At 48.2% G+C, this 26,978-nt stretch overlaps 1 protein-coding gene across 1 annotated transcript in view; it reads right to left on the bottom strand.

Moving 5' to 3' along the window:
* PAPPA (pappalysin 1) overlaps window positions 1-26,978 on the bottom strand; it is a 251,444-nt gene that overhangs the window by 21,892 nt on the left and 202,574 nt on the right. The window contains exons 18-21 of the mRNA XM_065878999.1: window positions 25,033-25,180; window positions 19,911-20,020; window positions 9,627-9,698; window positions 4,626-4,724 (exon numbers count right to left, since the gene is read on the bottom strand). Coding sequence (XP_065735071.1) covers window positions 4,626-4,724; window positions 9,627-9,698; window positions 19,911-20,020; window positions 25,033-25,180 — 429 coding nt within the window. The remainder of the gene's footprint in view (window positions 1-4,625; window positions 4,725-9,626; window positions 9,699-19,910; window positions 20,021-25,032; window positions 25,181-26,978) is intronic.

Raw genomic sequence — 26,978 nt, 5'->3', positions numbered from 1 at the left:
CAGTAACACAATCATAGTAGGGGACTTTAACACCCCAATTTCACCAATGGACAGATGATCCAAAATGAAAATAAATAAAGAAACACAAGCTTTAAATGATACATTAAATAAGATGGACCTAATTGATATTTAAAGGACATTCCATCCAAAACCAACAGAATACGCTTTCTTCTCAAGTGCTCACGGAACATTCTCCAGGATAGATCACATGTTGGGTCACAAATCAAGACTTGGTAAATTTAAGAAAATTGAAATTGTATCAGATATCTTTTCTGACCACAACACTATGAAACTAGATATCAATTAAAGGAAAACACCTGTAAAAAATGCAAACACATGGAGGCTAAACAATACACTACTACATAACCAAGAGGTCATGGAAGAAATCAAAGAGGAAATCAAAAAATACCTAAAAACAAATGACAATGAAAACATGATGCCCCAAAACCTATGGGATGCAGCAAAAGCAGTTCTAACAGGGAAGTGTATAGCAGTACAATCCTACCTCAAGAAACAAACATCTCAAATAAACAAACTAACCTTCCACCTAAAGCAATTAGAGAAAGCAAATAAAACCCAAAGTTAGCAGAAGGAAAGAAATCATAAAGATCACATCAGAAATAAATGAAAAAGAAATGAAGGAAACAATAGCAAAGATCAATAAAACTAAAAGCTGGTTCTTTGAGAAGATAAACAAAATTGATAAACCATTAGCCAGACTCATCAAGAAAAAAAAGGGAGAAGACTCAAATCAATAGAATTAGAAATGAAAAAGGAGAAGTAACAACTGACACTGCAGAAATACGAAGGATCATGAGAGATTACTACAAGTAACTATATGCCAATAAAATGGACACGAGGAAGAAATGGACAAAGTCTTAGAAAAGCACAACATTCTGAGAGTGAACCAAGAAGAAATAGAAAATATAAACAGACCAATCCCAAGCACTGAAATTGAGACTGTGATTCAAAATCTTCCAACAAACAAAAGCCCAGGACCAGATGGCTTCACAGGCAAATTCTATCAAACATTTAGAGAAGAGCTAACACCTATCCTTCTCAAACTCTTCCAAAATATAGCAGAGGGAGGATCTCTCCCAAACTGATTCTACGAGGCCACCATCACCCTGATACCAAAACCAGAGAAAGATGTCACAAAGAAAGAAAACTATAGGCCAATATCACTGATGAACATAGATGCAAAAATCCTCAACAAAATACTAGCAAACAGAATCCAACAGCACATTAAAAGGATCATACACATGATCAAGTGGGGTTTATGCCAGGAGTGCAGGGATTCTTCAATATACGCAAATCAATCAATGTGATAAACCATATTAAAAAAAACTGAAGGAGAAAAACCATATGGTCATCTCAATAGATGGAGAAAAAGCTTTCTACAAAATTCAACACCCATTTATGATAAAAACCCTCCAGAAAGTAGGCATAGAGGGAACTTACCTCAACATAATAAAGGCCATATATGACAAACCCACAGCCAACATCGTCCTCAATGGTGAAAAACTGAAACCATTTCCACTAAGATCAGGAACAAGACAAGGTTGTCCACTCTCACCACTATTATTCAACACAGTTTTGGAACTTTCAGCCAGAGCAATCAGAGAAGAAAAAGAAATAAAAGGAATCCAAATCAGAAAAGAAGAAGTAAAGCTATAACTGTTTGCAGATGACATGATACTATACGTGGAGATTCCTAAAGATGCTACCAGAAAACTACTAGAGCTAATCAGTGAATTTGGTAAAGTAGCAGGATACAGAATTAATGCACAGAAATCTCTTGCATTCCTATACACTAATCATGAAAAATCTGAAAGAGAAATTAAGGAAACACTTGCATTTACCAATGCAAAAAGAATAAAATACCTAGGAATAAACCTACCTAAGGAGACAAAAGACCTGTATGCAGAAAACAATAAGATACTGATGAAAGAAATTAAGGATGATACAAACAGATGGAGAGATATACCATGTTCTTGGAGTGGAAGAATCAACATTGTGAAAATGACTGTACTACCCAAAGCAATCTATGGATTCAATGCAATCCTTATCAAACTACCAGTGGCATTTTTCACAGAACTAGAACAAAAAGTCTCACAATTTGTATGGAAACACAAAAGACCCCGAATAGCAAAAGCAATCTTGAGCAAGAAAAACAGAGCTGGAGGAATCAGGCTCCCGGACTTCAGACTATACTACAAAGCCACAGTAATCAAGACAGTATAGTACTGGCACAAAAACAGAAATATAGATCAATGGAACAGTATAGAAAGCCCAGAGATAAACCCATGCACATATAGTCACCTTAATTTTGATAAAGGAGGCAAGAGTATACAGTGGAGAAAAGACAGACTCTTCAATAAGTGATGCTGGGAAAACTGGACAGCTACCCATAAAAGAATGAAATGAGAACACGCCCTAACACCATATACAAAAATAAACTCAAACTGGATTAAAGACGTAAATGTAAGGCCAGACACTATAAAAGCCTTAGAGGGAAACACTGGCAGAACACTCTATGACATAAATCACAGCAAGATCCTTTTTGACCCACCTCCCAGAGAAATGGAAATAAAAACAAAAATAAATAAATGGGACCAATGAAACTTAAAAGCTTTTGCACAGCAAAGGGAACCCATAAACAAGACGAAAAGACAACCCTCAGAATGGGAGAAAATATTTGCAAATGAAGCAACTGACAAAGGATTAATCTCCAAAATGTATAAGCAGCTCATGCAGCTCAATATCAAAAAACAAACAACCCAATCCGAAAGGAGGCAGAAGACCTAAACAGACATTTCTCCAAAGAAGATATAGCTTGCCAACAAACACATGAAAGGATGCTCAACATCACTAATCATTAGAGAAATGCAAATCAAAACTACAATGAGGTATCACCTCACAGCAGTCAGAATGGCCATCATCAAAAAATCTACAAACAATAAATGCTGGAGAGGGTGTGGAGAAAAGGGAATCCTCTTGCACTGTTGGTGGGAATGTAAGTTAATACAGCCACTATGGAGAACAGTACTGAGGTTCCTTAGAAAACTAAAAATAGAACTACCATATGACCCAGCAATCCCACTACTGAGAAAACCATAATTCAAAAAGAGTCATGTACCACAATGTTCATTGCAGCTCTATTTACAATAGCCAGGACATGGAAGCAACCTAAGTGTCCATCGACAGATGAATGGATAAAGAAGATGTGGCACATATATACAGTGGAATATTACTCAGCCATAAAAATAAATGAAATTGAGTTATTTGTAGTGAGGTAGATGGACCTAGAGTCTGTCATTCAGAGTGAAGTAAGTCAGAAACAGGAAAACAAATACCATATGCTAACACATATATATGGAATCTAAAAAAAAAAAAAAAAGGTCCTGAAGAACCTAGGGGCATGACAGGAATAAAGACACAGACTTACTTGAGAATGGACTTGAGGACATGGGGCAGGGGAAGGGTAAGCTGAGACGAAGTGAGAGAGTGGCATGGGCATATATACACTACCAAATGTAAAATAGGTAGCTAGTGAGAAGCAGCCTCGTAGCACAGGGAGATCAGCTCAGTGCTTTGTGACCACCTAGAGGGGTGGGATAGGGAGGGTGGGAGGGAGACGCAAGAGGGAGGAGATATGGGGATATATGTATACGTATAGCTGATTCACTTTGTTATACAGCAGCAACTAACAGAACATTGTAAAGCAATTATACTCCAATAAAGATGTGAAAAGAAAAGAAAAGAAAGGAAGAAGTAGCTCCCCATGAGCTCGTTTGTCACAGGAAATACTTTTCAACTCACATTGGCCAGGTTGGCCACCTCTCTCCCAACTCTCGGCTCGGGCCCCAAACTCTGGTCCCAGCTCTCATCAGGAGGAAAGTAGAGGTTGCCACTCTTCTGTGGGTGGGTGAGATGCATCTCAGCTGGATGTTCCAGTTTCACTATAAATACTTGAATCACTCCTGTAACATCCTAATACCCTAAGGAAGACAATGGCAACCAAGACCACACCCCCTAATTCTACAGGTGTAAACAACAGAAGAGATTGTAAAATGCTTAAAGGCCATAACTGACCTTGCTGGGAGTGTCCCATCTTCCCTCTTCCCCTAGACTTTAGCCATACCCCCTGAACATGTGTGTTCTCCCTAGGACTTTACATGCCGGTCTCCTGCCCCAGACACTTTTCCTGGCCACCTGTCTGCCCCTTCTCCTCTTACCTCAAGTTTCAGCATTGATGCACATCCCTCTGCAGAGCTCTCTCCAACCCTTTGCCTGGGCCCTCAGAGAACTCTGTCCTTTCCTTTAAAAAGTATTGCACTTTAGTTTGTCTGCTTCCATAGCTGACTCTAAGCTTTGAGGAAAAGGGACTACATCTACAAAGATCATCCACGAACCTCCACATCTAGCTCAGGGATTAGCACATGATACTAGCTCAACTACGGACTGAAAGAATGAAAAATACAATGCAACGTAATACAATAAAGCTTGTAGGTGAGTGCTGACACAACCAGGGCAATGGGTTGTCCAGCACGTAGGGGTGATCCTGGACCAGTAAGCTGGAGAGGCCTGCATAGGTGGCTGCAGAGGGGGGCACACTGGCCTACCTTTTTGGTTTTCACCGTAGAAGCGCAGCAATCCCCACCGTCATAGTTGCAGAAAGCTCGGTTGTTGATGGCATCACAGTAATTGTCTCCCATGAAGGGCTGTACATGAGGAGAGAGGCAGGGAGGAAAGGAGGCCTGGTTAGCATGCTGGAGTAAACGGGGGCTGGCCTCCGTAGATACTTAGCTGTATCTCATCTTCTCACAAACCTCCACAGTCAGCGTACCTGGCTTCAAATCCCTATACCCTTTTGGACAAACTACCAGTCCTAACTTTTTTTTTTTTTGGCTGTGTTGGGTCTTCATTGCTGCACGTGGGCTTCTCTTGTTGCAGAGCACGGGCTCTAGGAGCACGGGCTTTGGTAGTTGTGGCTCGCAGGCTCTAGAGCTCAGGCTCAGTAGCTGTGGCGCACGGGCTTAGTTGCTCTGCGGCATGTGGGATCTTTCCAGACCAGGGCTCGAACCCGTGTCCCCTGCATTGGCAGGCGGATTCTTAACCACTGTGCCACCAGGGAAGCTCACTTCTACCATTTTTAAAGACCCTTATCTAGCCAAGTTTTTCCCAACCAAACTATGGTTATGCTAGGAGACATACTCTTATATGCTGGGTATGCAAAGGCAGCAGGATAGACCACTATGCCCTCCTGAAGCGGGGGGCTCATTTCACTTGAGGAAATGGTATGAAAATTTGAGCCCCCTTTCCCCCACTTTTCCTGGTAGCAGGTAACTACAAACATAATTTACAATAAATATATGTGCAAATATATTAGGAAGCTGAATGTAAACTACTCAAGAATTGTAAAGACTGAACGTAAGAATCACTAGGAACTTGGCATGATGGTTGGTGTATGATTATGGGTGCTTTCTTCTCTAACACAGGAGTACAGATATACTCGATGTCACACACTTTCCATGTTTGCTTTCTCCTTTTGTTCTCAAATAAAACAAGTAAGGTAGGCATTGATTGCTCTTCCCACTTCACACATGAAGACCCTGAGGCTCAGAGCAAGAAAGGGACTTGGCCAAGAGCAACTGGCAGAGGCAGAGTAGTGATTTCAATCTAAGTTGGTTTCTCATTTATTTTTACCCTTCTAGACTGTACCTAGCATATGTTGATTTCTTTCTTTTCTTCCCTGTGTTCCTCCAACTCTGTCATGCTTGAAAGATGAGGAAAAGATGACGGAGTAAAATTATTACTGATCCGAACCCAGAGTCATCTTAGGGGAAAGTCAGGGGTCTCTGCAACCCCCCAGCACTTGCATTTCCCACCTGAACACTTAGCACGCTGTCTTCTACAGCTTGTGAACCTGTAGTTGGTGCAAGACTGTCAGCTCCTCAAAGACAAGGCCAATATCCCGTCCATCTCTGTCTCCCAGCCGCCTTGGAGTTTAATGCTGGGCACAACTTGGCTTTTAAAGATGTTTTAGGGACAGATCGTAATCGTACTGGTGTAGTGGAAAGGCAGTTGGCAGGGCTTTAGAAAACCTGGGTTCTAGTCTTCCAAACCTCAGCCACTGGTTGGTTACTTGGTAATTTTGACTAAGTGGCTTATCTTCTCTGGGTCTCAGGACTCACAGTGGTGAAATAAAGAGGCAGAATTAGACCACTGATTTCTCAAAGCAATGAACATACCCCTCCCCTCATCAAAGGTAATGCTGTGTAACCCTTTAATATAAAAAGCAGATGAAAGTGAAGCCCCTTTGATTAAAGTTCGGGTTGGGGGTCTCTAATGCTCAGTGGCTCGTCGACTTTTTGTGGGCTCCCATAAAAAACCCACAAGGGTTCTTCATGGGGAGAGCCAAGTTCACAAGGAGTCCATACTGTGTGGCATCCCCGTCTCTTGCATCTATGCTCCAAATTCACAGTGTTTGTGCCCCCAACTCATGATGCCATTTCATCACTGCCCTATTAGGGTCCAAAAAAGATTTTAGCAAGGTAGAGCCAAGAACAGAGAGAGAGCTGTACTCAACTGTGGGTACACACGCACATGGCTGTGAGCACAGGTGTGACTGCCGCCTGACTGCCATCATGAATACATTAGCACATGCGTCTTAAAGCAGAGAGGCACAAACAACTAGAGGATAAAACCCTTTGCTCTTTCTGGGCCTTAGAAGATTTGTTTGTGGGCTCTGTTCCCTAAGTTCTTTCTCACATTACATATAAAGACTAATAAAGGAAACCAAATGTCCTTTTTTAAAAAATAACAGGAACTGGCTTGGTAAAGGAGTAGCTGGAGAAGAAGAGGAAGAAGGAAAAATAAAAAAGATTCTTTTTTTACTTGGTCACTGAAAAATATCTCCAGTCTCATTACTAGCTGCTTTCTTCTATGTACCCTTTCCTGCTGCCACATCCATGCATCCATCCTCCCATCTATCCATCCACCTTCTATTTAACCCTATCTACGGAATGCCTACTATGTGTTATACATTGTGCTAAAAAAAAAAAAAAAAAAAAAAGGATGTAATAGTCAATATAGACAGAGCTCCTGCTACTATAAGACCTTACATTCTAGTAAGGAGGCAGACTTTATTCACATGATCACTTATCCTATTGGCCAATTTCAACTCCGATAAGAGTTATAGAGGAAAGGTATGTGATGCTGTTAAGAGTAGAAGGATTTGACCTAATGAGAGAACTCCACGAGAAGTCCCTGAGGAGACGACGTTTCAGCTGACATGATGAGTAGGAGTTAATTAGGTGGGGAGTGGAGAAGGGAGACTTTCTAGAGGGAGAGAATAACATGTGAAAAGCTCTATAACCTAGAGATTGCTCCCGTCTCTGGTATTTCTTATGCCGCTACTTCTACTAATAGTGCGTTTTGGAAAACAATTCATCCTTCAAGATCTAGTTCAAACATCACCCCTCCAAAATGTCTTCCCTACAACCCCCGGGAGGCCATGTGCTTCTGCAGCCTCTTACACCGCTTTGGTTATACCTCTTGGTACATCAGTTTAGAATTCTTCTTTAACCGTATCTCTGTTACTACACTGTAAGTTCCTTATGGACAGGGAACGCACGTCATCCATTTTTATATCTTAGACTTAGCAAAATGCTGGCAATTTGAGCAAAACTTTATTAAACGTATCTTCCTTAAATGTTTATCTAGTAAAATGATGGGCAGATGGATGGATGAAGGGCAAGAAGATATCCACGTGAGTCAGGGAGAACATAGTACTGTTTTCCCTTGACTAAAAACATTGTACTCTCAGTACCTAGGGTAGTGCTGGGCACATACCAGGCACCCAGTGAAGCTTTGATGAACAAGTAAGTAAATGACTACTCTGAACACAGCTTGGGGCAGAGAGCAGGGGCCTAAAGGGCCCCAAGACCCTTTATCAATCTTGGCTCCTGCAGACATTCCAGGCTGATGGCTCCTCCCTGGACCCAGCAGTTGTATCTCTTCGAAGCATACTTTTCAGCCCCAGATAAGAGAGAAACTATCAGCTCTAAGTTAAGCAGGAAAGGAGACGAGGGGGCACCTGCAAGGGCAAAGGCGATAAGCATCCCTGGCAGAGCTCAGAGCCTGACAGGTGTGGGTCTCTTAGGCCTCAGTGCTGAGTCAAAGAAGGGATTGAATTCCGCTGTCACGCTGGTTGCCCAGACCGCCAACTCAGCAGAACGAGTGCCCAGGTAATCCAAGCTTCCTTTTTCTGAAATCCTGGACTGATCCAGAGAGATGTAAGGAAGCAACTGTCTCAGGTCCTTGGCTTTGGTTTTGTCGCTCCTGCTGAATCTTGAGAGAACGGGAGTTTTTAAAGACTGCAGTGTCCTGTGCCCTGAGAAGATGCCCCTGGGGACTCCCTAAGCAATACACAGAAAGAAGTGTGACCCAGTGACATTTACAGGTCAGGGGACGGTTCATGGGCAGAAGGTGGCCTAGTGGAGGAGAGACATCACGGGCCTGGAAGTCAGGAGACTTGGGTTCATGCTCTGGCTCTGTGTCTGGTATGCTGTGCGGTAACCTTGGGCCAGTGCATCCCCCCTGTGGCCCTCTTTTTCCAGTCTACACAACAAATGAGGACGGCAGATGGCATTAAGAGCTGTGCCAGTTGGCATTCTATCAAATGTTAGACCCGGCTGCTGGCTGGGTGTCAGTTTCCCCATCATCTAGAAGAACAGTCTGGTTGTGACAGTTTAAGAATTTCATCAAATACAAAGTTTTCTAGAGCACAATCTAGTCCTTTTCACCTGGATTTTCCTGAGGGGGGCCTGGGGGCACCACAGAGATTTGGACATCCACCTGGATGTGATTTGGGACCTCCTTTCCATGCCAGCTGAAAAGATTCACAGGGGGCATAGGGGTGCACAGAATGTCTCTGAGTTCCATGGACAGTAGCATGTCCTCGAGAACACAGGTGACATGCCAAATGCCCTGGCCCTGCCCCTCCCCAAGCTTGTCACTGATACCCAGGGACAGAGCTCCAAAATGCCAAGTTCCAAGGAATGGTTCCACTGCCAAGTGAGAGAACTGAAGGGTCAGAGGGGATCTTCCACCTTCAGCTCAGTGGTTGAGTCTAAGGTGTCCAAATTACCTCTGGAGTTGAAGAACGCGTGAATGACAAAGACGTATGGCAGAAGGAAATGGTCTGCAATTAACGGTTGCAGGAAAAGTAGAAATGAAAAAACAGAAACTGCCTCATGTGGTTCTGTAAGAGTTAAATAAGGCAATGTTGGTAAAATGCCGGGCATAGTGTAGCTGCTAAATGAGTACGGCCTCGTCCCTCCCAGCCTCCCTTACAGAAGCAGTATTATGTTGAACACAGGCTTCGGAGCCGGAAACACCCGGCTTGGAATCCCGACTCTGTTAGCCACTAAATGTATGTTGGAGTGTGTTTGCTGATATCTCTGTGCATCAGTTCCATGACCTATAAGGTGGGACTGCTGATTCCTGCCCGAGAAGTCTGTCAAAGGGATATTTACAGCACTTAGTAGGTACAGTAAATGGAAGTCATGATTAACGTAACCATAACAGCAATGGCTGTAGCACCATTTTGAGGGACTCACCTCACAGCCTTTGACACAGTGAATCAGGGCAGGGTGAGGATACCACTTCAGACCAGCTGTGCAGACAACTCTCTGCAGTGAGACGGAGAAAGAGGTCAGACGGGTTTGGGGCTGGCACCACATTCAACCACCCACCCCTCTTCTTGGATCTTCCAAGTGCTGGCCTCACCCTGGCATTTCCACGGAGAATTTGCCCAGGTACCTGCAATAACAGGATCCATAAGACTTAAATAATGTTTGTGTTCACCGTAGGTGTCACGATTCTGTATTTCCCTGGCAGGAAGAAGGGCTGAGGAGAAGGAGAATTGGGGGACCGAGACACGATCAGAAAGGCACTTCAGAAAATTCCTGGCTGACGTCTGCCCCACGGACAGAGCCGGGGATAAGGTGGGAGGAAGGAGGAAGGGTAGAGTGCACATGTGTGCACACGTGAGTGCGCGTGCCGGTGTGCGTACACGTGCGTGCGTGTGGCTACAGCAGGAAGATGGAAGAATGGTGTGGAACAGGGCTTCCCAAAGTAGGCGCTAAGGACCACTCTCATCGCGATCACATGGGGGCACACGGAAAAGGCAGGTTCTTCAGCGCCGCCTTGGGTCTAAAGAGTCCGAATCTCTGAGGCCAGGGCCTGGGACTCTGCATTGTAGAAACAAGCCTCCCAGGTGATGCTGATACACATTACAGTTTGAGAGCAGTGGCCTGGAGGATGCATGAAATAACCTTTGGTTCGGAACCCTGGAGACACAGAGAACTCTTTCTGCATCCACCTGCCACCAGGCCGTGCGGGCTAGGCTCCCAGTTCCTGAGGCTGCCCACACTCGTATCTCTGTGACTTTGTTCCTGCCGTTCTCCTTCACTGAAAGCCCTTCCTCATCTTGTCACCTGGAGAATCTTTACTTATCTTTTATATTTCTGTTCAAGACTACCTTCCTCAATACTCTGTCATGGTCTATATGGGAAAAGAATCTAAAGAAGAGTGGATACATGTGTATGTACAACTGACTCACTTTGCTGTACACCTGAAACTATCACAACACTGTAAATCAACTACACCCCAATAAAAATTTTAAAAGAAATACATGATATATAAACTTAGAATTAAAAAAAGAAAAGACTGCCTTCCTTTGTGGTGATTTCCCAGCCCTCTCAGGCAGAGCTTAAGGTATACATATATGTATTTACTTATAGCCTCCCATAATAAAATAATAATAATAATTATTATACTAAAATGTATTGAGTGCAGTCATGGTGCTAATTACTTTATTCATTATCTTATTTATTTCTCACCACCATGCAGTGGGGTGGGCATTAATCTTGTATCATAAGGAGAATAAATTCCCCAAGCTCCATAGCTGTTAAGTAAAGGAACCAAGACTTGAAACCAAGCAATTGTTTTGGGAAGGATTTAAGGCAGCTCATAACATAAAATCCAACACAATAATTTCTTTTTAAGTGGGTGAAAAAAGAAAGATAAATAAAACTAGGAAGAGGGCTTCCCCGGTGGTTGAGAATCTGCCTGCCAATGCAGGGGACACGGGTTCGAGCCCTGGTCTGGGAAGATCCCACATGCCACAGAGCAACTAGGTCCGTGAGCCACAACTACTGAGCCTGCGCGTCTGGAGCCTGTGCTCCTCAACAAGAGAGGCCGCGATAGTGAGAGGCCCGTGCACCGCAATGAAGAGTGGCCCCTGCTTGCCACAACTAAAGAAAGCCCTCGCACAGAAACGAAGACCCAACACAGCCATAGATAAATAAATTATATTAAAAAAAAATATATATATATATATAAATAAAACTAGGAAGATAAAATAGCATCAGGACTGGGGCTAACATAACAATCTTAGAAGCTCCTTTTTCTATTCTGCCCTAGATGCCTTACTTTTCATGCCATATTACAATGCTTTCTTAAAAAAAATAAAATAAAAGCAAATTAAAATAACCTGGAGGCAAATGCTTAGATTTGCGATGACAGGTGACTGTGCCAGGGAGCAGCCCTGGAAGTCTCTATGATCAGGGCTCTCTCTGCTGGCTGAATGCCAGTTGATTAATTTTAATTAAGAAATGAACGTTCACATGGGCTAGAATGTGGAAAATCATGTGACCAGCCCATTCTCTCCCCAAGGGCAGACGTATATGGGAGCAAAAGTGTAATTAGGTTTCTTGGTGAACTTGGAATCCCGTGACTCCAAGATCTGGCTGGGTTGGGTACCTTTCTTCTCTGCCCCACAGCATCTCTGGTTCACCCTTGGGTTTTCCATGCCTAGAATGGTGCCTGGTACAAGGAAGACGACCAGCAAATATTTATGTTATAAATGAATGGATCCATTTCAAGATAGAGATGATTTTACCAAGGGACAATTATTTTCTTTACCTGTCCTCCTCTCTTCTAGAGCATCAGAAGAGCATTTACGATGCCTAGCAGAGCATCTAGTTCAGAGGACCAGTTTAGTGTAGACTGAATTAATTAAAGATCTTGGACAAACAACTTAACTTGAAGATCTGCCAACCAGTCTCACAATGTGAAATCTACTCTTTAGCCCCTACTGCCTCTGTTGACACTGTCTACCTTCTCCTAAAACAGAAGAAGGTGATGTATGGGGAAGACTGAGCAATGAGGCATGAAAGACATGGTTGCAAATCTGACTTGAAATTTCCACTCTGAGGTTAGGTTTTCCCATCTGTGAAATGGGTACTGAAAATGTCATAGGCTTGCTGTGGTGAAGCACTGAGATAAATGATGTAGAAATGGTCAACCCACGACTAACTCCTACAGGTAAGAGGGCATCTGTCTCCCCCCAGATCCAGGATGGAGCACAGCAAACAAATACATGTTGACCAAGTGAAGGAAAGTGAGAACTCTAGTGTCCCTTCCTTCCAGCTCAGCTACTTTCTTGCCCCTCTGCTTCCTAGCCATGGGGGCCAGAAGCAGAGGGCATCACCTGCTTTCATCCTCTGAGAAGCTTTAACCAGACTTCCATCTCTGGGTCTGAACGTCTGTTCCTGGCCAAAATTCAGGGATGTTGGAGGGGCACTTAGGTAATGGTTAAAGTAGTAGAAAACATCAGAATTAGGATCCACAAGGGACTCGATGCCCATTCCTCCCCCCTGTTTATTTGAGAGCTAATTTAATCCATCCGTAGGAGTGTCTTGGTGTGGTTGCACAAGCTTCTGTCAGCTGAGGTTTACCTGACGTGAGTTCAGAAAAAGGACTTTTATACCATCTGCGTGCGCCTATTTATCTTTCCAAGTCTTTTGGATTTTCCACTATTCCTCGGGGCTGCACGCCCCACCTGTCTCACTACAGGGCCCCTCTGTCTGCACGGAGGACTGGGAAAGGGGACAGGCAGCAAGAGCTGAAGGAAAGACTAGGCTGTTTACACCATATGTTGGGAGATCCCAGGGGCCCCTCAAATGCCAGCCTTGTTCCTCTTGATGCCAGTGGGACCTCTAGCCCAGTCAGAGCCCTTTCAGACCAGGTTTTGTAAGACAGCTTTCTTCTCTGCGTTGCTGCACAGAAAGAATAGACCGTCTTTTCTTCTTGGCTGTAATGACCATCAGCATCAACACCATCTGCACCACCACCAGCATCGTCATCGATAACACCAGGACCAGCATCACCACCACCATGGCCACCACCAGCATCGTCATCAATAACACCAGGACCAGCATCACCACCACCACGGCCACCACCAGCACCGTCATCAATAACACCAGGACCAGCGTCATCACCACCACGACCACCACCCCCACCGTCATCAATAACACCAGGACCAGCATCACCACCACCACGGCCACCACCAGCACCGTCATCAATAACACCAGGACCAGCGTCATCACCACCACGACCACCACCCCCACCATCATCAATAACACCAGGACCAGTGTCATCACCACCACGACCACCACCAGCATCGTCATCAATAACACTATCACCATCACCATCACTATCATCATCACCACCACCAGCACCACCACCACCATCCTTACTGTCACAGTACCACTAACAACCCCACCACCATCATCCTTCTCATCAACACAAAACCCTCTATTAAGGGTATATTGTGCTCCAAGCCTTGTGCTCGGTGCTTTTATCTCATTTCATTTTTACCATAACTATGAGATAGGTACGTTTTTTTCAGGTGTATGACAAAATGATTCAGTTATTGTTTTTCAGATTATATTCCATTATAGGTTATTATACTGAACATAACTCCTTGTGCTATATAGTAAATCCTTGTTGCTTATCTATTTTATGTATAGTAGTTTGTATCTGTTAATCCCATACTCCTATGTGTATGGGATTACTCCTATGTGTATCCCTCCCTCTCCCTTTTAGTAACCACAAGTTTGTTTTCTATGTCTGTGAGTCCGTTTCTGTTTTGCATATAGATTCATCTGCATTATTTTTCGGTTCCACATATAAGTGATTACCATACAGTATTTACATATGGTTTCTGACTCTGGTTTACACAAGAGGAAACTGAGGCACAGAGAAGTTAAATAACCTTCCCCAAGTCATACATATAGGTAATGACAGTCAGGAATGAAACTCACATCTGTCTTACTTCCACATCTATCGTTTGAAAACTATATTCTCCTTCAAATTCCTCCAGCCCCCGAACTGGAAAGCATAAAAAAGGTTACTCTTTTGACCGATGGAAAGACCAAGGTTCAGAGAGGTAGAGAGGCTTTGAGACAAATGTAGTAGAGGCAGAGTGTTTAAAAGCTGAAGCCCAGAGAAGTCTGGCCCCAGGCAGAGCCAAAGACATGAGAAAGTATCTTAAAAGGACCCCCTCACCCTCAGGCCCAGACCTGACTCCCCTTCTGATGTCTTCTGGGATGAGTCCTCTTTTCCCCTTGATTTTTCCTTGACGTATAGGACCTTCTATGAGTGAATTATGGAATTTATTTTTGCTTTTGTTATCTGTTATGGAGTTTCTGGCTTTCTTCTGGGTAAGCTTTTTAAAAACCTAGGCATTTTCCACTCTGTATCCCTTGCTTGAAGAATACCTACCATTTGGAGGTGCGTAATCAATATTCACTGAATGAGTTAATGACCAAATGACCGAATGAGCGAATGTCTGAGTGTGCCCAGGAGTGAACGAGGAATCGCTGGTCTCTGCACACACCCCTCCGTCTCCGGGCTTCCCCTCCAGGGCACAGGACAGCTCCTTCTGCACAGTGGATAGGCTGGACTTCGTATTCAATCGGAACCATTCCACCTCTGACCTTTAGACTCTCGGCAGGGTTTCCCACACTGATGCCTTCTCTTCAAGGAATGAATTTCACATCCTTTGTCTGATGTACTGCGTATGTTTATTATGTATAACGTGTAAGGCAGTTTCCTTGCAGACCCGAATGCATGAGAATTAGCCCTGGGTTCTAATCCTGATTCGATCACACAAGTTATGTGAACTGGGCAGTGACAAGCTCTCAGAACCTCAGCTTCTTCATCTGTAAAATGGTGACGATACTTATCTCCTTGGAGTGTGAAGATACAGTGAAGGGTATATATGGAACTGCCTCACAAACAGTGCCTACATGTCACAGAGAGTCAATAAATGGTACTTTCCTCTCCTTTCCTTAATTCCCTCTCTTCCTCCTTCTCCCTCCTTCCCTTTCTTCTCTTTTTTTTTAAATAAATTTATTTATTTATTCATTTATTTAATTTTTGGCTGCGTTGGGTCTTTGCTGCTGCACGTGGGTTTTCTCTAGTCGCGGTGAGCGGGAGCTACTCTTTGTTGCGGGGCGCAGGCTCCTCATTGCGGTGGCTTCTCTTGTTGCGGAGCACGGGCTCTAGGCGCATGGGCTTCAGTAGTTGTGGCTCGCGGGCTCTAGAGCACAGGCTCAGTAGTTGTGGCACACGGGCTTAGTTGCTCTGCGGCATGCGGGATCCTCCCGGACCAGGGCTCAAACCCGTGTCCCCTGCACTGGCAGGAGGATTCCTAACCACTGCGCCACCAGGGAAGCCCTCTTCTCTTCTTTTCTTTCCTCCTTCCATCCCCCTTTTCAGAAGCTCTTTAAAAAGCCAGGATCCCAGCTACCTGGAGGCACGATAAGCCTCTGCGGTTGTGAGTGGCACTTCCCGTTGGGAAGCTTTCTCGGCACCCAGTGCAGGGCAGATTGGAGGTGCTCCTTAGGAGCTGATGGAAGAGAAGCTGCCCCCCAGATTCTGGATGTCCAGCCTGGAAGAGTCTGTCTCAATCCAGAGGTTGTAAGCCAACAGCTTCCGGGCTATACAACCCACAGAAATGTTGGGTTTGGCACACAGAGTGCTTAACAAGAGTCAGAATCAGTTGCCAATATATAAAACATGAGAGACTTCTTATTTTAAAAACTCCAGATTTCTTGTACTCAAGAAAAAAAGGAAAATCTGGCCACACTGAACCCACATTTCCACACTGTCACACTCAGCTAGAGGCTCCCCCTTTGGCAGCCAGCGTGTGTCTTCCACAGTTGACCACAGTCTCCACCATTCCCTGCAGTCTCTCCAGCACTGAGCCTGAGGGGTGTTTCCATCTATCATTGAGAGTTTGCACTGTCTTGCTTATTAGATTAGAGGAAGGTTTCTCTGTATCTCTACTGCTTTCAAAACTGCATACGTGGGAGGGGGCTTTAAAGGGGGGAGAACTTAAAGGAAATGAAAGGACAGAGTGTTTTTCTTTATGAAGGTAAAACATACGCCTAAAAAGAATTTCATCAGATATATACTCTAAGATTCCAGTAACATGAAGTTCAAAAATAAGCAAAACCAGTATCTCCGTGGTGTGGGTACTGCCTGCCATGGAGAAGGGAAGGCCTCTCTGGGGAGTTGGAAAGGTCCCCACCCTGATCTGGGTTTCAAGAGTGGACACAAACATAAAAATTGATCAAGTCTAATGCTTAAGATTAGCATGTGAGCTTAATCTCAACAGGAAAAACGTCAACTGCATTTGTAATATCTCATTTCTTAAGTTGGGCAGTACGCACATGGGCAGTTGTTTTCTTTTCTTTAAGTCCCTCTGTGTCTGTCTGATGTATTTATTGTAAATACTACTGCTACTGCTACTGCTATGGGTTGGCCAAAAATTTTGTTTGGGTTTTTCCGTAACACCTCACGGAAAAACCCGAACAAGGTTTTTGGCCAGCCCAATACTCAGTATTTAAGATACAAAATCATCGTCCCAATACTCAGTATTTAAGATACAAAATCACACGCTTGGCCTGCTTCACCCGCTTATCGCACCTGTCTGGTTCCCGTCGGTGTGTGAGTTTGTGACTCTTGGTTTCAGTCTAGCTCTTGTTTCACAGATGGGGCAACTCTGGCACGTATAGCAAGCAGGTGTTGAACCCTGGTCACCTGACTCAGCCACCATAAACATTGAGGGAGCATCTACCGTGTGCTGGGCGCTTGAGGGGTGCACCAGGGTAAATAAGGTGAGCACGGGCCCACCTTCACGAAGGTCACCAGTCCTGCACGTGATCTCAGTGTTGGTATTCCACTCATCTAGGTGGTCCTCATTCTCGTCATACGTGCCAATACAGGTAAAGTGCTTAAAACAGAGCCTGTCACGCGGTAAGTGCCAGTGGTGGGTCGCAGCAGGCTTGCGTGGGCTTACGAGAGGCAACAGTGCTGATCTCTTGCTACTTGTGTTGAGTGACAGCCACTTGGAAACCCAGAAATCTGCTATGGTGAGAACATTTACGCCTCAGGAATTGGCAGGTGCTACGAATCAGAGGGTGTACTTTTGTGGAGAGCCAGTTGTGAATTATTCACCGGCTGGTAAGCGATCGTAAACATTCTGCCTTTATTATTATCATTGTAGAGGCTGCAGGGGTAGCTGGAGGAGTACACGGCAGCATCGGGCTGGCCTGGGTCCCTCTTCAGTTCCTCGCAGGCAAGTGGCTTCTACCTCTGAGATTCCATTTCCTCTGCTGAAAAAATGGAGTCTAATTCCCGCCTCATAGTGTGTGTGTGTGTGTGTGTGCGTGCAAATCAAGGCTGGAAGGTGTCTGATCCAATGCTCGATTCACAGCAGGCATCCATTAAATGTCAGCTGTCATCTCTCACTCTCTTATGCTGGGGACAAATGTGACAGTAGCTGGCGCGGAACCTCGGTCCTGACCATCTACCTTGTGCTGGTGCTCAGAGGTGAACCCTCAGAAAGCAGAGGAGCGATCCAGGGCCTGCCTTGGCCTGGCAGTGCCCGCACCAGCAGCTCTGTTTCTGCAGCTCTCACCACAGAAGGGGCAAGGATGCAGCCGAGGCCAGCTTTTCTGCCTGATTCCTGGAAATCCTCAATCTCTGCCCTTCGCCCTCCTCCCTTTTTCTAGCACATTTTTTCCTCCTGGATAATGAGGCCTCCGGAGACCAGTGGAGGTCTGAACCTCGTTATGGCTCTCTGGGTAGGCCGGCATCAATAAAGGCCGGCAGACCAGGGAACTGGGTGGGGGGCTGGAGCAGGCAGGCAGCGGGTGGGCGACTGACGAGGGGGGCGCTTTGTAGACTTTCAAATCCCTAGATTTATTTCACAGTGAATTATAACTGAACTCTTTAGTGCCTGGGGCTCACAGAGGGAAGGGTGGGAATTCACCCGGGGGCAGCGAGGAAAGGCCTGAGGGGGAGCCGGGTCGGGGAACCCGGTGTGGGTCCCAGGCACGTGGGATGTGAGCGAGGTCTCCTGTGCTCTGTGTAGAGTGTAGGTCCCTGCCTTTGCTGGGTGGAAGTCAGGGTGGAGTAGAGGCAGGGCGGGATGGAGTGCAAGGAGCTCCCGGTCAAGATCCTGCCTCTGCTTCCTGGGCTGACCTGGCCCAGTCCTCTCCCTCTCTGAGCCTCAGTTTCTCTATCTGTACAATGAGGGGCGTGTATCTGATGATCTCCAACTTCCTTGAGACTCTGACATACAGCCTCTGTGCGTGCGCCTGGGCGTGTACAGCCCATCAGAGCACATGGGGTGCTCGGTGAGGTGAGGGAAGCAGGGTGCGCAGGGTGCGCTCGTGCAGGTCCGGGAGAGTCAGGCAGAGAGACGGACAGAGAGAGATGGAGAGAACAGTGGGGATGGAGGGAAAGAACGTGGGCAGGAGGGAGGCAGAGCCAGGTCACAGAGGTATCAGGAGAAGGGAGAGAAAGAGCGTGAAGAAAGAGGCAGGAGAAGAAATGAAGCTGGAGATGGGCAGAGAGCGGGAGCGGGGAGGACGACGAAGGAGGGGTGGAGAGCCCTGGGGCGCATGGGGGCGCAGGGGGCTGCTGGCCAGGCCCAGGGCCAGGCCCACAGGTGCAGAGTGCTGCGTAAGCCCTCACAGCCGTGCTCTCGGCTCATCGGGGAAACAGTGCACCCGGCCTCGGGTTCTGCAGCGGGCGGGCAGACGGCAAGGCCTCCGGCACCCTGGCAGAAAGGCTGAACCCGCCCTGCAGCCCTGCCTCTCTCACTTCCTCCAGCGTGAGGGGCCAGTGCCCAGAGCTGGCACATGAGGCCTGGGATCGTGCTGCCCCGGAGGACAAGAGTGGGGTCCCGAGTGACCGGGTGACACCCAGGAATGTGGGAGCGGCCAGCACCAGTATGAACATGGCCTTCCAGCAGCCTGACCGTGGGAAGAGCACAGCCCTTGGATGCAGGCTTGGGGTCGAGCCCTCACCCTGGGCCATTGCCCGCTCCTGAGGTCTCAGTGTCCACAAGGGGAGAATGCAGACAGTGGCCCTCACTCCACATAACCATCCTGGGAGACCAGTGGGGGTCTGAACCTCGTTCAGACCTCGTATGCTAAGCTCCGGGTGCACAAACACGGTAGGTGCTTCGTACACAATTGGTGTTACTAGTTCCCCGTATCACATATTAATTGCTTTCCACCAAATAAGCAAGGCACGAGAAAGATACCAGAAGCCTAGGCTATGGAATATCCCAGAGCTTATATTAGAGAAGCCAAGAGCACCGTCCTGACCAGTGAGGACGCTCCAGTGAGGCAGACACGGGTCTGTGACCTGACTCTGCTCTTTCTACCCAGCTGTTCTTGGGGCCTCAGTTTCCTCATCTGTACACTAGGCACATTAGTCCTCTAACTCCTAGGCTGTCATCAGGATTCAGCGGGACAGTACATAAAAGATCCCTAGCACAGGGCCTGTCAGAGGGAAGGTATTAAACACTCAAGGGCTGGAAAAATGATGGTGAACAAGTCTTCACTCCACAGAGCAGATGTGACCGTTAGATGCTTTCACGTATGTAGAGGGACTAATGCAGGACCAGAGCGTATAAGTGGTCAACAAGGTCATTTCCCTCCCTGAGCCGCAGGGGGGTGGCCCCCGTCACTCACCTCCACCCGCGTGGGGTTCAGCCAGTGGGGGATGTCACGGACGGTCACGTTCACTGGCAGGATGATGGGCTCGCTGTTGTGGTCCAGGCACGAGGTGGCACACTCCGACCCTGAGGGGAAGCCGAGAGTGAGGTGATGGCTCGGCCCCCGTCTCCTGAAGCCAGGGGCTGCCCCACCCCCAGAGCGGGCCCTGCCGCTCCCTGGTCCCCAGTGAGTGGGGACGCCCACCCTCAAGGGCAGTGGGCAGGAGTGAATGCCCCAGCAGCGCCACCTCTGGTCTCCCTGACCGTTCTCTCGTCTCCAGTCCAGCTGGCACGCACCACCACGGTCAGCAGCCCTCAGCCCAGGTTGGTCCTGCTCTTCCTCTGCTCAGAAACCTTTCGAAGGTTCCCCACATCCAGGACAAAGTCCAGATCCCTCTGCTCGGCACCCATGGCCTCCCACGGTCTGGTCAACCTTATCTCCCACTAACCATCTTCACACCCTCCCACTAACCGGACTGTGCTCGGTTTCGCATGGGAGTCCCACACTTCCTCGTCTCTGTACTTCTGTTCCTGTCCATCCTGTCTCCTGAATCGTCCCCCCAATCTGCCTTTGCACGGTCAAATCCTACCAGTTCTTCAAAGTCCAGCTCAAATCCTCCAAGAAGCCTGCCCTGATTTCTGCAGCTGAGTGAGAGCAGAGTTTGGCACTGAGGAATCTCACTCCGGTGTTGGGCTTACCCCCTTTCCCTCCTTTTCCCAGTAACAGGGATGCCCTGGGAGGGCAGGGATGGGATCAGTTCCTCTCTGAGCCTAACCCAGTGCCTGACACACAGGGTCTGCTCAGCAGGCGTCAACCAAATGAATGGGGAGCCTGTGAATGCAACGTCAACGTCTCGGCCCCATACTTCTCCTCCCACACCGCCTCCATTCGCGCCCTCTGTGCCCTCGAGACCATCCCTGCCCCTCTTCCACTAGCGTATGACCAGTTAATGACCCTTCAGACCTCAATCCACGTGTCGCTTGCTCGGAGAAAACCTCCATTCCTGACGGGCCAAACCCTCTCACTGGCACCCAGCACAGATTTGTCACATTGGCTTGGTGACTGTTGTACCAATAGCTCTCTTCCCTGCTCGACTGTAACTCCACGAGGCCAGCACTGCCCGCGCTCCCCCTTCTATGCCCAGAGCCTGGCACTGTGCGTGGCGGATGGCAGGCACTCAGTGAGTATCTGTGAAGTGAGTGAAAGGGACAAGAGTGAACGGGTGCATAGGTGGTTGAGGAAATGAGAGAGTGAATGAATGAATGGATGACTGGCACAATGAGTGAATGATGAATGAGGCGTCTCGTGGTGGAGGAAGTGGGTACCTAGATGGATGAGTGAATGAATAAATGACTGAGGAAGTGGATACAGGGATGAAAACATGAATCAGGCAGTGAGTCGGTGAAGGCGCCATGACCGACAGGGACAGGGTTAGTACACAGAAGCCCTTGGTCCAGGGACTTCTTCAGCTGACTTTCAAGCTATGGGTTAGCAAGATGACTGTAATTTGACTCATACATTCTCTGTCCTGACCTCACTGATTCTGAAGTCTCCTAAAAATCAAGCTCATCCCCTGGGATGTCCCCAGGACTCCCAAAAAAGTGCTCATTCATATGGACAAAGAACTGAGGTGTCAGAATCTGACCAGGGCCCTAAGGAGGTCATTCCCCTGCCTTAGGGCCAAGACCACCCTTGAACACTAAAAGGTTTACAAGAGTCAACTCTCTTGAAAAACATCCTATGCTGTGAGCCATTCTAAAGGCTCCCTGCAAACGTGTGTGTGTGTGTGTGTGTGTGTGTGTGTGTGTACACAGTATGTATATATGTTTACGCATACATGCAGCTATACGTACATAGACACTTGTATATGTATATATAGTTTATCCAGTGCCCTTCCTGGTGCCACCTACCTCGTCACCCTCTTCAATCTAAGAGACTCACAGAACTCACAGAATCGGAAGAGGTAGCAAGGGTGGGGCGGCGGGTTCAGGACAATCTCTGGAACCTCTTTAATTTAAACATGGGGCCACTGAGCCCAGAAGGTGGGGATGGGGATATTCCCGGTCCTGCCAGGTGTTTTTCACCCGTCACTCGTTCCCCTGCACACCCAGTGTCATCGCATCCGTCTCAGAGGCGACAGCGTGAAGCGTGCGAGCTCGGGTCGCAGAGATGGCGAGTAGGGGGCCGTGAATGAAAGCCCACGCCTCTCTGAATTCCAAGCCCAGCGATGGATACGGCGGAGACACAGAGGGAAGAGAAAAGAAGGCAGCAGTGGAAGGGGACAGAGAGGGGTGAAGAGTCAGAAGAAAGAAAAGAAACGGGGGACACACAAAAAGACAAAAAAGGTGAGTGACGAGAAGAAGAGGGATCCCTAAGCAGTCAGAGACACTCGGTGGTGTGTGTCTGTCACGAGATCAGTTCTGAAGATTTTAGGGAGCAAGGATGAAACCAGGCTGCGATGATAAAATCCTTTCGAGAAAAGAAGATGCAGCCTCTGAGAAGTAGACAACGGTTATTTATCCCAAAAGGGGGGAAAAAACTGGTCAACACAGGAGGCCACCGCCGCCTTACGCAGGAGCCACGTCTTAATTTCTCTTGCCCCGTACCTCCCCCTCGGCACTTCCCTCCCCCATGCCGCGGCTCTGGGCCTCAGGACCAGGCTGCTGTGTTGTGATACATGAGCCCTAATCGGCATCACTACAGACTGGTGATCTCGGCGGCCCCCGCCTCCCCTTCCCGGGAGGAGCAGGGACGGTGGCAGCGGCCTTGGTGTCAGTAACAACTTTCTGAGGACCCCTCACTGCCACAGAAGCCTCCCCAGGCTGCTCGGGGAGGGACCCTGGAAGAGCTGCTCTGGGTGGCCCCAGCACGTGGGCCCCAGCCACCGAGCTGGACACATACGTCACCCGTGCCCTGCTTACCAGGCCTTTGGTCGAGTCTCTCTCCTTGGTGAGGTGGGCTCTGCCCAGGGAGGGGCTCAGAATGCGGTAGGAGGGAGAGCAGCCTGGGGGGTGGGGGAGAGAAGCCTCTCCCCTCCGTCCTCTCGCCACCCCCTCAGTGCCCCAGGCCGCTTTTACTCTCTCAGCTCTCCCCGTGTGCCCTCACCTGCCCACCGCCCATCCCGGGTCACCGTATTCATAAAACTGGCATCTGCATGGCCGTGGGAGCATGAGGAAGGGAAGGAGATTCAGGTTCCGATGTCAGACAGCTTGCTTTCCCTTTCTGCTCTGACCATGAAGAAGCTCAGTGGGTAAAGCAAATGCTACCCCTCCCTCCTGACCATTCTGTGGGCCAGCAGAGAGCCAGGCATTCTGGCTCACTTTCGCGTGCCTGTGACAGGTACACACAATACAGGTTCAAAGGGGCCACGAGGTGTGTTAGTGTATGTGTGTGCGAGCTACATGCAGGTTTATGGGTGGCGAATGTGTGTGCCGTCTCGCTGAAGTGTACGTGCCAGGCATGGGCTCACCACATGACGTGTGCGTGTACATCTGGTTAAGCATTTGTGCGTATATGAATATATGTGCTTGCACGTGTCGGTGGATGCAGACATGCAGGAGGTCTGTTTTTCGTCAGCATTTTTTCTCCCAGGGCTGCTCAAGGCCAGTCGTGAGTGTGACTGAGTATTCACGCGCATGCCCTGACTGAGCTGGGGACAGGGACCCCACCACAGACAGAAGTGTCCAGAGCCATGAACACCCCTCAGGGATGATGGAGAGGAGAAAGCCGTGGCCTTGGGATGGAAGAGCCAAAGCTACTTGCCATTGCTACACCTGTTGCCCCAACTCTCTAGAAAGCTTATAGTGGCAGGCCCTATAAACCCCACCTCTCTGCAACCCTCCTGGTCAGGGTCCTTTGGATCGGTGGCTCGGCAATATCTTAAAGTACCTCTGGAATCAGCAGGGACAGAACCATGTCCGTGGGTGTTTTCTGACCCGTCCTGGACTGACACAGGAGGGTTGATCCCTACTCTGAGTTCAGGTGAAGAACCTCTGCACTTGGAGGCTACACGTTTCCATCTTCAAAAGGAAGTGGTCAGGCCCCCTTACGCCTCTGCTCTCCAGCCATGGGCCTCCCTTCTGGACATGAAACGGTAACTCGTTTTACTAGGTGAGGAACACTTTGACTCTGTGTGGCTGAGAGTGAGTGCCTGCACAGATAACCTTCTGCTCCAGACATCCCTGGTGATTGTCCCAGGACTGGCCATGAGAAAGGACATCCAATTCCCTGGGCTTTTCATCGTGGTCAATTAGGGAATCAGCCCAAGAGGTCATCAGTATCACTGCCCTCAACTGAGATTAGACTCAATGCACACCCAGCTCCCCAGAAAGCCGCAGGCCTGTGATTAACGCGTCTGTCCAGACACCTGCTTTCAACCAGACAAACTCCTGGCATCAAACCCCAGTTTGTCTCCCTTCACTTGGCAAGCTGGTCTATCACCACGCAAACAGTATTCTGAAAACACTATTCATCCTTATTTAGGAGGCAACTGGAATGCCGTGGAAAGGACTCAGGCTTTGGAGAAGGAGAGGTTGCAAAGATCCCTTTGAGTCTCAATTTCCTCATCTGTTAAAGCTTACTGAGAGGAAACGAGACAATGCCTCTGAAGTGCTTGGTGCGGCACTGACCCACAGTCAGTACTCCGAATGACCGGCATTACATAAACTTTAAGATTAATAACAAAGGCTGCCACGCTGGACCACGACTGCTTCCCTAAACAGGACGCGTGTTTTCATCCCTCCCTCCCTCCCTTTGCCACGCGATCCCTTCTGCCTGGAGTGCCATTTCTTGCCCCACAAGCTCCTGCAAATCCCTGTATAAGCGTCCCTTCCTCTGGGAGCCTTCTGTGTCCCCGGAGGCACCGGTCAGCTGTTCTGTACTCCAGTGGAACTACACGCTCACCCAACACTGCTTTGCCAACATCCCTGCCCTGAACTCTCTCTGGGAGGACAGGGTCTGGTCTCATTCCTCTTCATTTCCCCAGTGCCTCATGCAAGGTCTCACATAGCACGGCTGCCCAAGTCCTCGGCAGGGCGTGAGCCCCGAGCTCCTGGAAGGACGTGCCCTCCCACTGCTCAACCCGACACGCCCGTCGTACCGATGGCATAGCCTGCAGGGCACTGCAGCTTCAGGTTGCTGTTGAGCTGGTCCGGGGCTGAGCACTGGCCTTGCATCTCCTGGCAGACGTGGAAGGAGCCGCTCCAGGTGCCATCTTTCCGGCAGTGGATGACGTTGCTCCCATGCCCCTGAACGTCACAGAAGCACAGTCAGGACCAAGAGAGACCCCACCCTCCACAGAAGAAGCCTCTGAGTGTTGCATCTCCCCAGAGCTCTGAAAATGTTAAAAAAACAAGTTCTTAACAGTGGTGGAACCCCAACCACCCTCAGACAGAGGAACTGTAATATCTCCATTTTACAGACAGGAAAACTGAGGACTCAGTGTGGGAACAAACTTGCTCAAAGCATCCTGGACAGTTTAACTCCCAGGTTTCCTAAATCTCGGCAGTGCTCTTTCAGAGATTTCAATCGGAGAAATGTGTTCTGCTTGTGTGTTTGTTTTTAACTGAGAAGGTGGGACCCACGTGCACCCCCAATGTGTACCGTGAGTAAACATGGGTCCTGGCGCTGTTTGGAAGGAGACAGGCATACACCAAGGCTCGTTTCCTCTCAATCGATGAGAAAGCGTCCCAGGCCAGGGCTCTGCCACGTGCTAAGTAGGCGACCTTGGCTCCGATGAGGAGCTTTCTCTTCCAGGGATTCCCTCCTCTCCTTCCCCTTCCCGTCCTCCGTGCTGCTCTATTCCATTCCAGCAATAATGGCATCAAGAGGGTGCGGGGGGGGGGGGGGATACTTCCGTCTGCGCCCTCCCCTCTGATTCTTTAAAATAGGCGACATTTTCCATTTCTCAATCTTCTGAAAAGTCACGGGCAAGTGCAGCCTGCAGACGTCGTCCTTCCTCCAAACCGCTTTGCACATCTAAGATTCTAACGGGAGGTGTCCAGCTTTGTCGAAATTTCAGAACCACCCCTAAATCCAAAGACCGTTTCTTAGTGTCCACTCTGGGTTCAGGACCGTGCTCAGTGACTGCGCTGTGTGCACCCGGCGAGAATAACCGGATGTGAGGGGCAAGCTGGGAAGGCCTCTGAGAGGAGGTGACATACGGAAAAGAGTTTTCAAGATTCTGTGTGGAATCAGGCAGAACAGGGAGGGAAGGACACCTGTGCAAGGCCAAAGGGCACGTGCAAGTTCGAGAGGGAGGGAGTCGGGAAGAGCTGGTACGGCAGGTAAGGTGTGGAGCCTTAAACAGCCACTTATGGAGTCTGGACTCTACCCCTTGGAACTGGAGAACCACGGGTAGTCTCTGCACAGTGGGGCCTCCTGTGTGAGAACAAGCTGTATAGCGTCTCCCTCTTTCATGTTTAGGATGAGAAGAGAAACTCTACGTGAGGCCAGAGCAGCTGACCACGCTCCGCCAATGAAAATGTCTGCGGAATGGCTCCCATGCCCTTCAGCTGCCACTCAAGCCCCTGCGTCTGGCCTCCAGAGCCCTCAGAGCCTTAACTCTGCCTGATTCTCCAGCTCCCCGCTGCCCACGGCACCACCGCTAACCTTGAACTCCATCAGTCGCCTGCATTCTTGAAGGCACCCCGTGAGGTGCCACACGGCCGTGCTTCTCCTCCTGTCTGCTCTGTCCCTCTCCCCTGCCCTCCTGCCCAAACACCGGCACAGACCTTTTCTGGCACAAGCCATCCTGTCCTAACGCCACCCCGGTCCTGCACAGAACACTACCTGAAGGTCTCTGACACCCACTGCCTCTTTATCCCCACTGCTCCCTCCTAGACGATGAGCTCCTTAGTCATCCCTGCATCCCCAGGGCCTTGCACAACACTTAATAGGTCCTGGCCTTTGGTCCATTCACTCGTCACTCAGTATTTTTGCTCACTCAAGAACCGTTTAACAAGATATGGAGTCAACAGGTGACAGTTATGGAAGGAATTTGTTTAAAACACAAGAAGAGAAATGAATGCATGAATCAAGAAATGA

The sequence above is a fragment of the Phocoena phocoena genome, chromosome 6 (assembly GCF_963924675.1).
Source record: "Phocoena phocoena chromosome 6, mPhoPho1.1, whole genome shotgun sequence".
NCBI classification, from domain to species: Eukaryota; Metazoa; Chordata; class Mammalia; order Artiodactyla; family Phocoenidae; genus Phocoena; species Phocoena phocoena.
The sequence above is the reverse complement of the archived record's forward strand: the minus strand, read 5'-3'. Positions and strand labels throughout refer to the sequence as shown.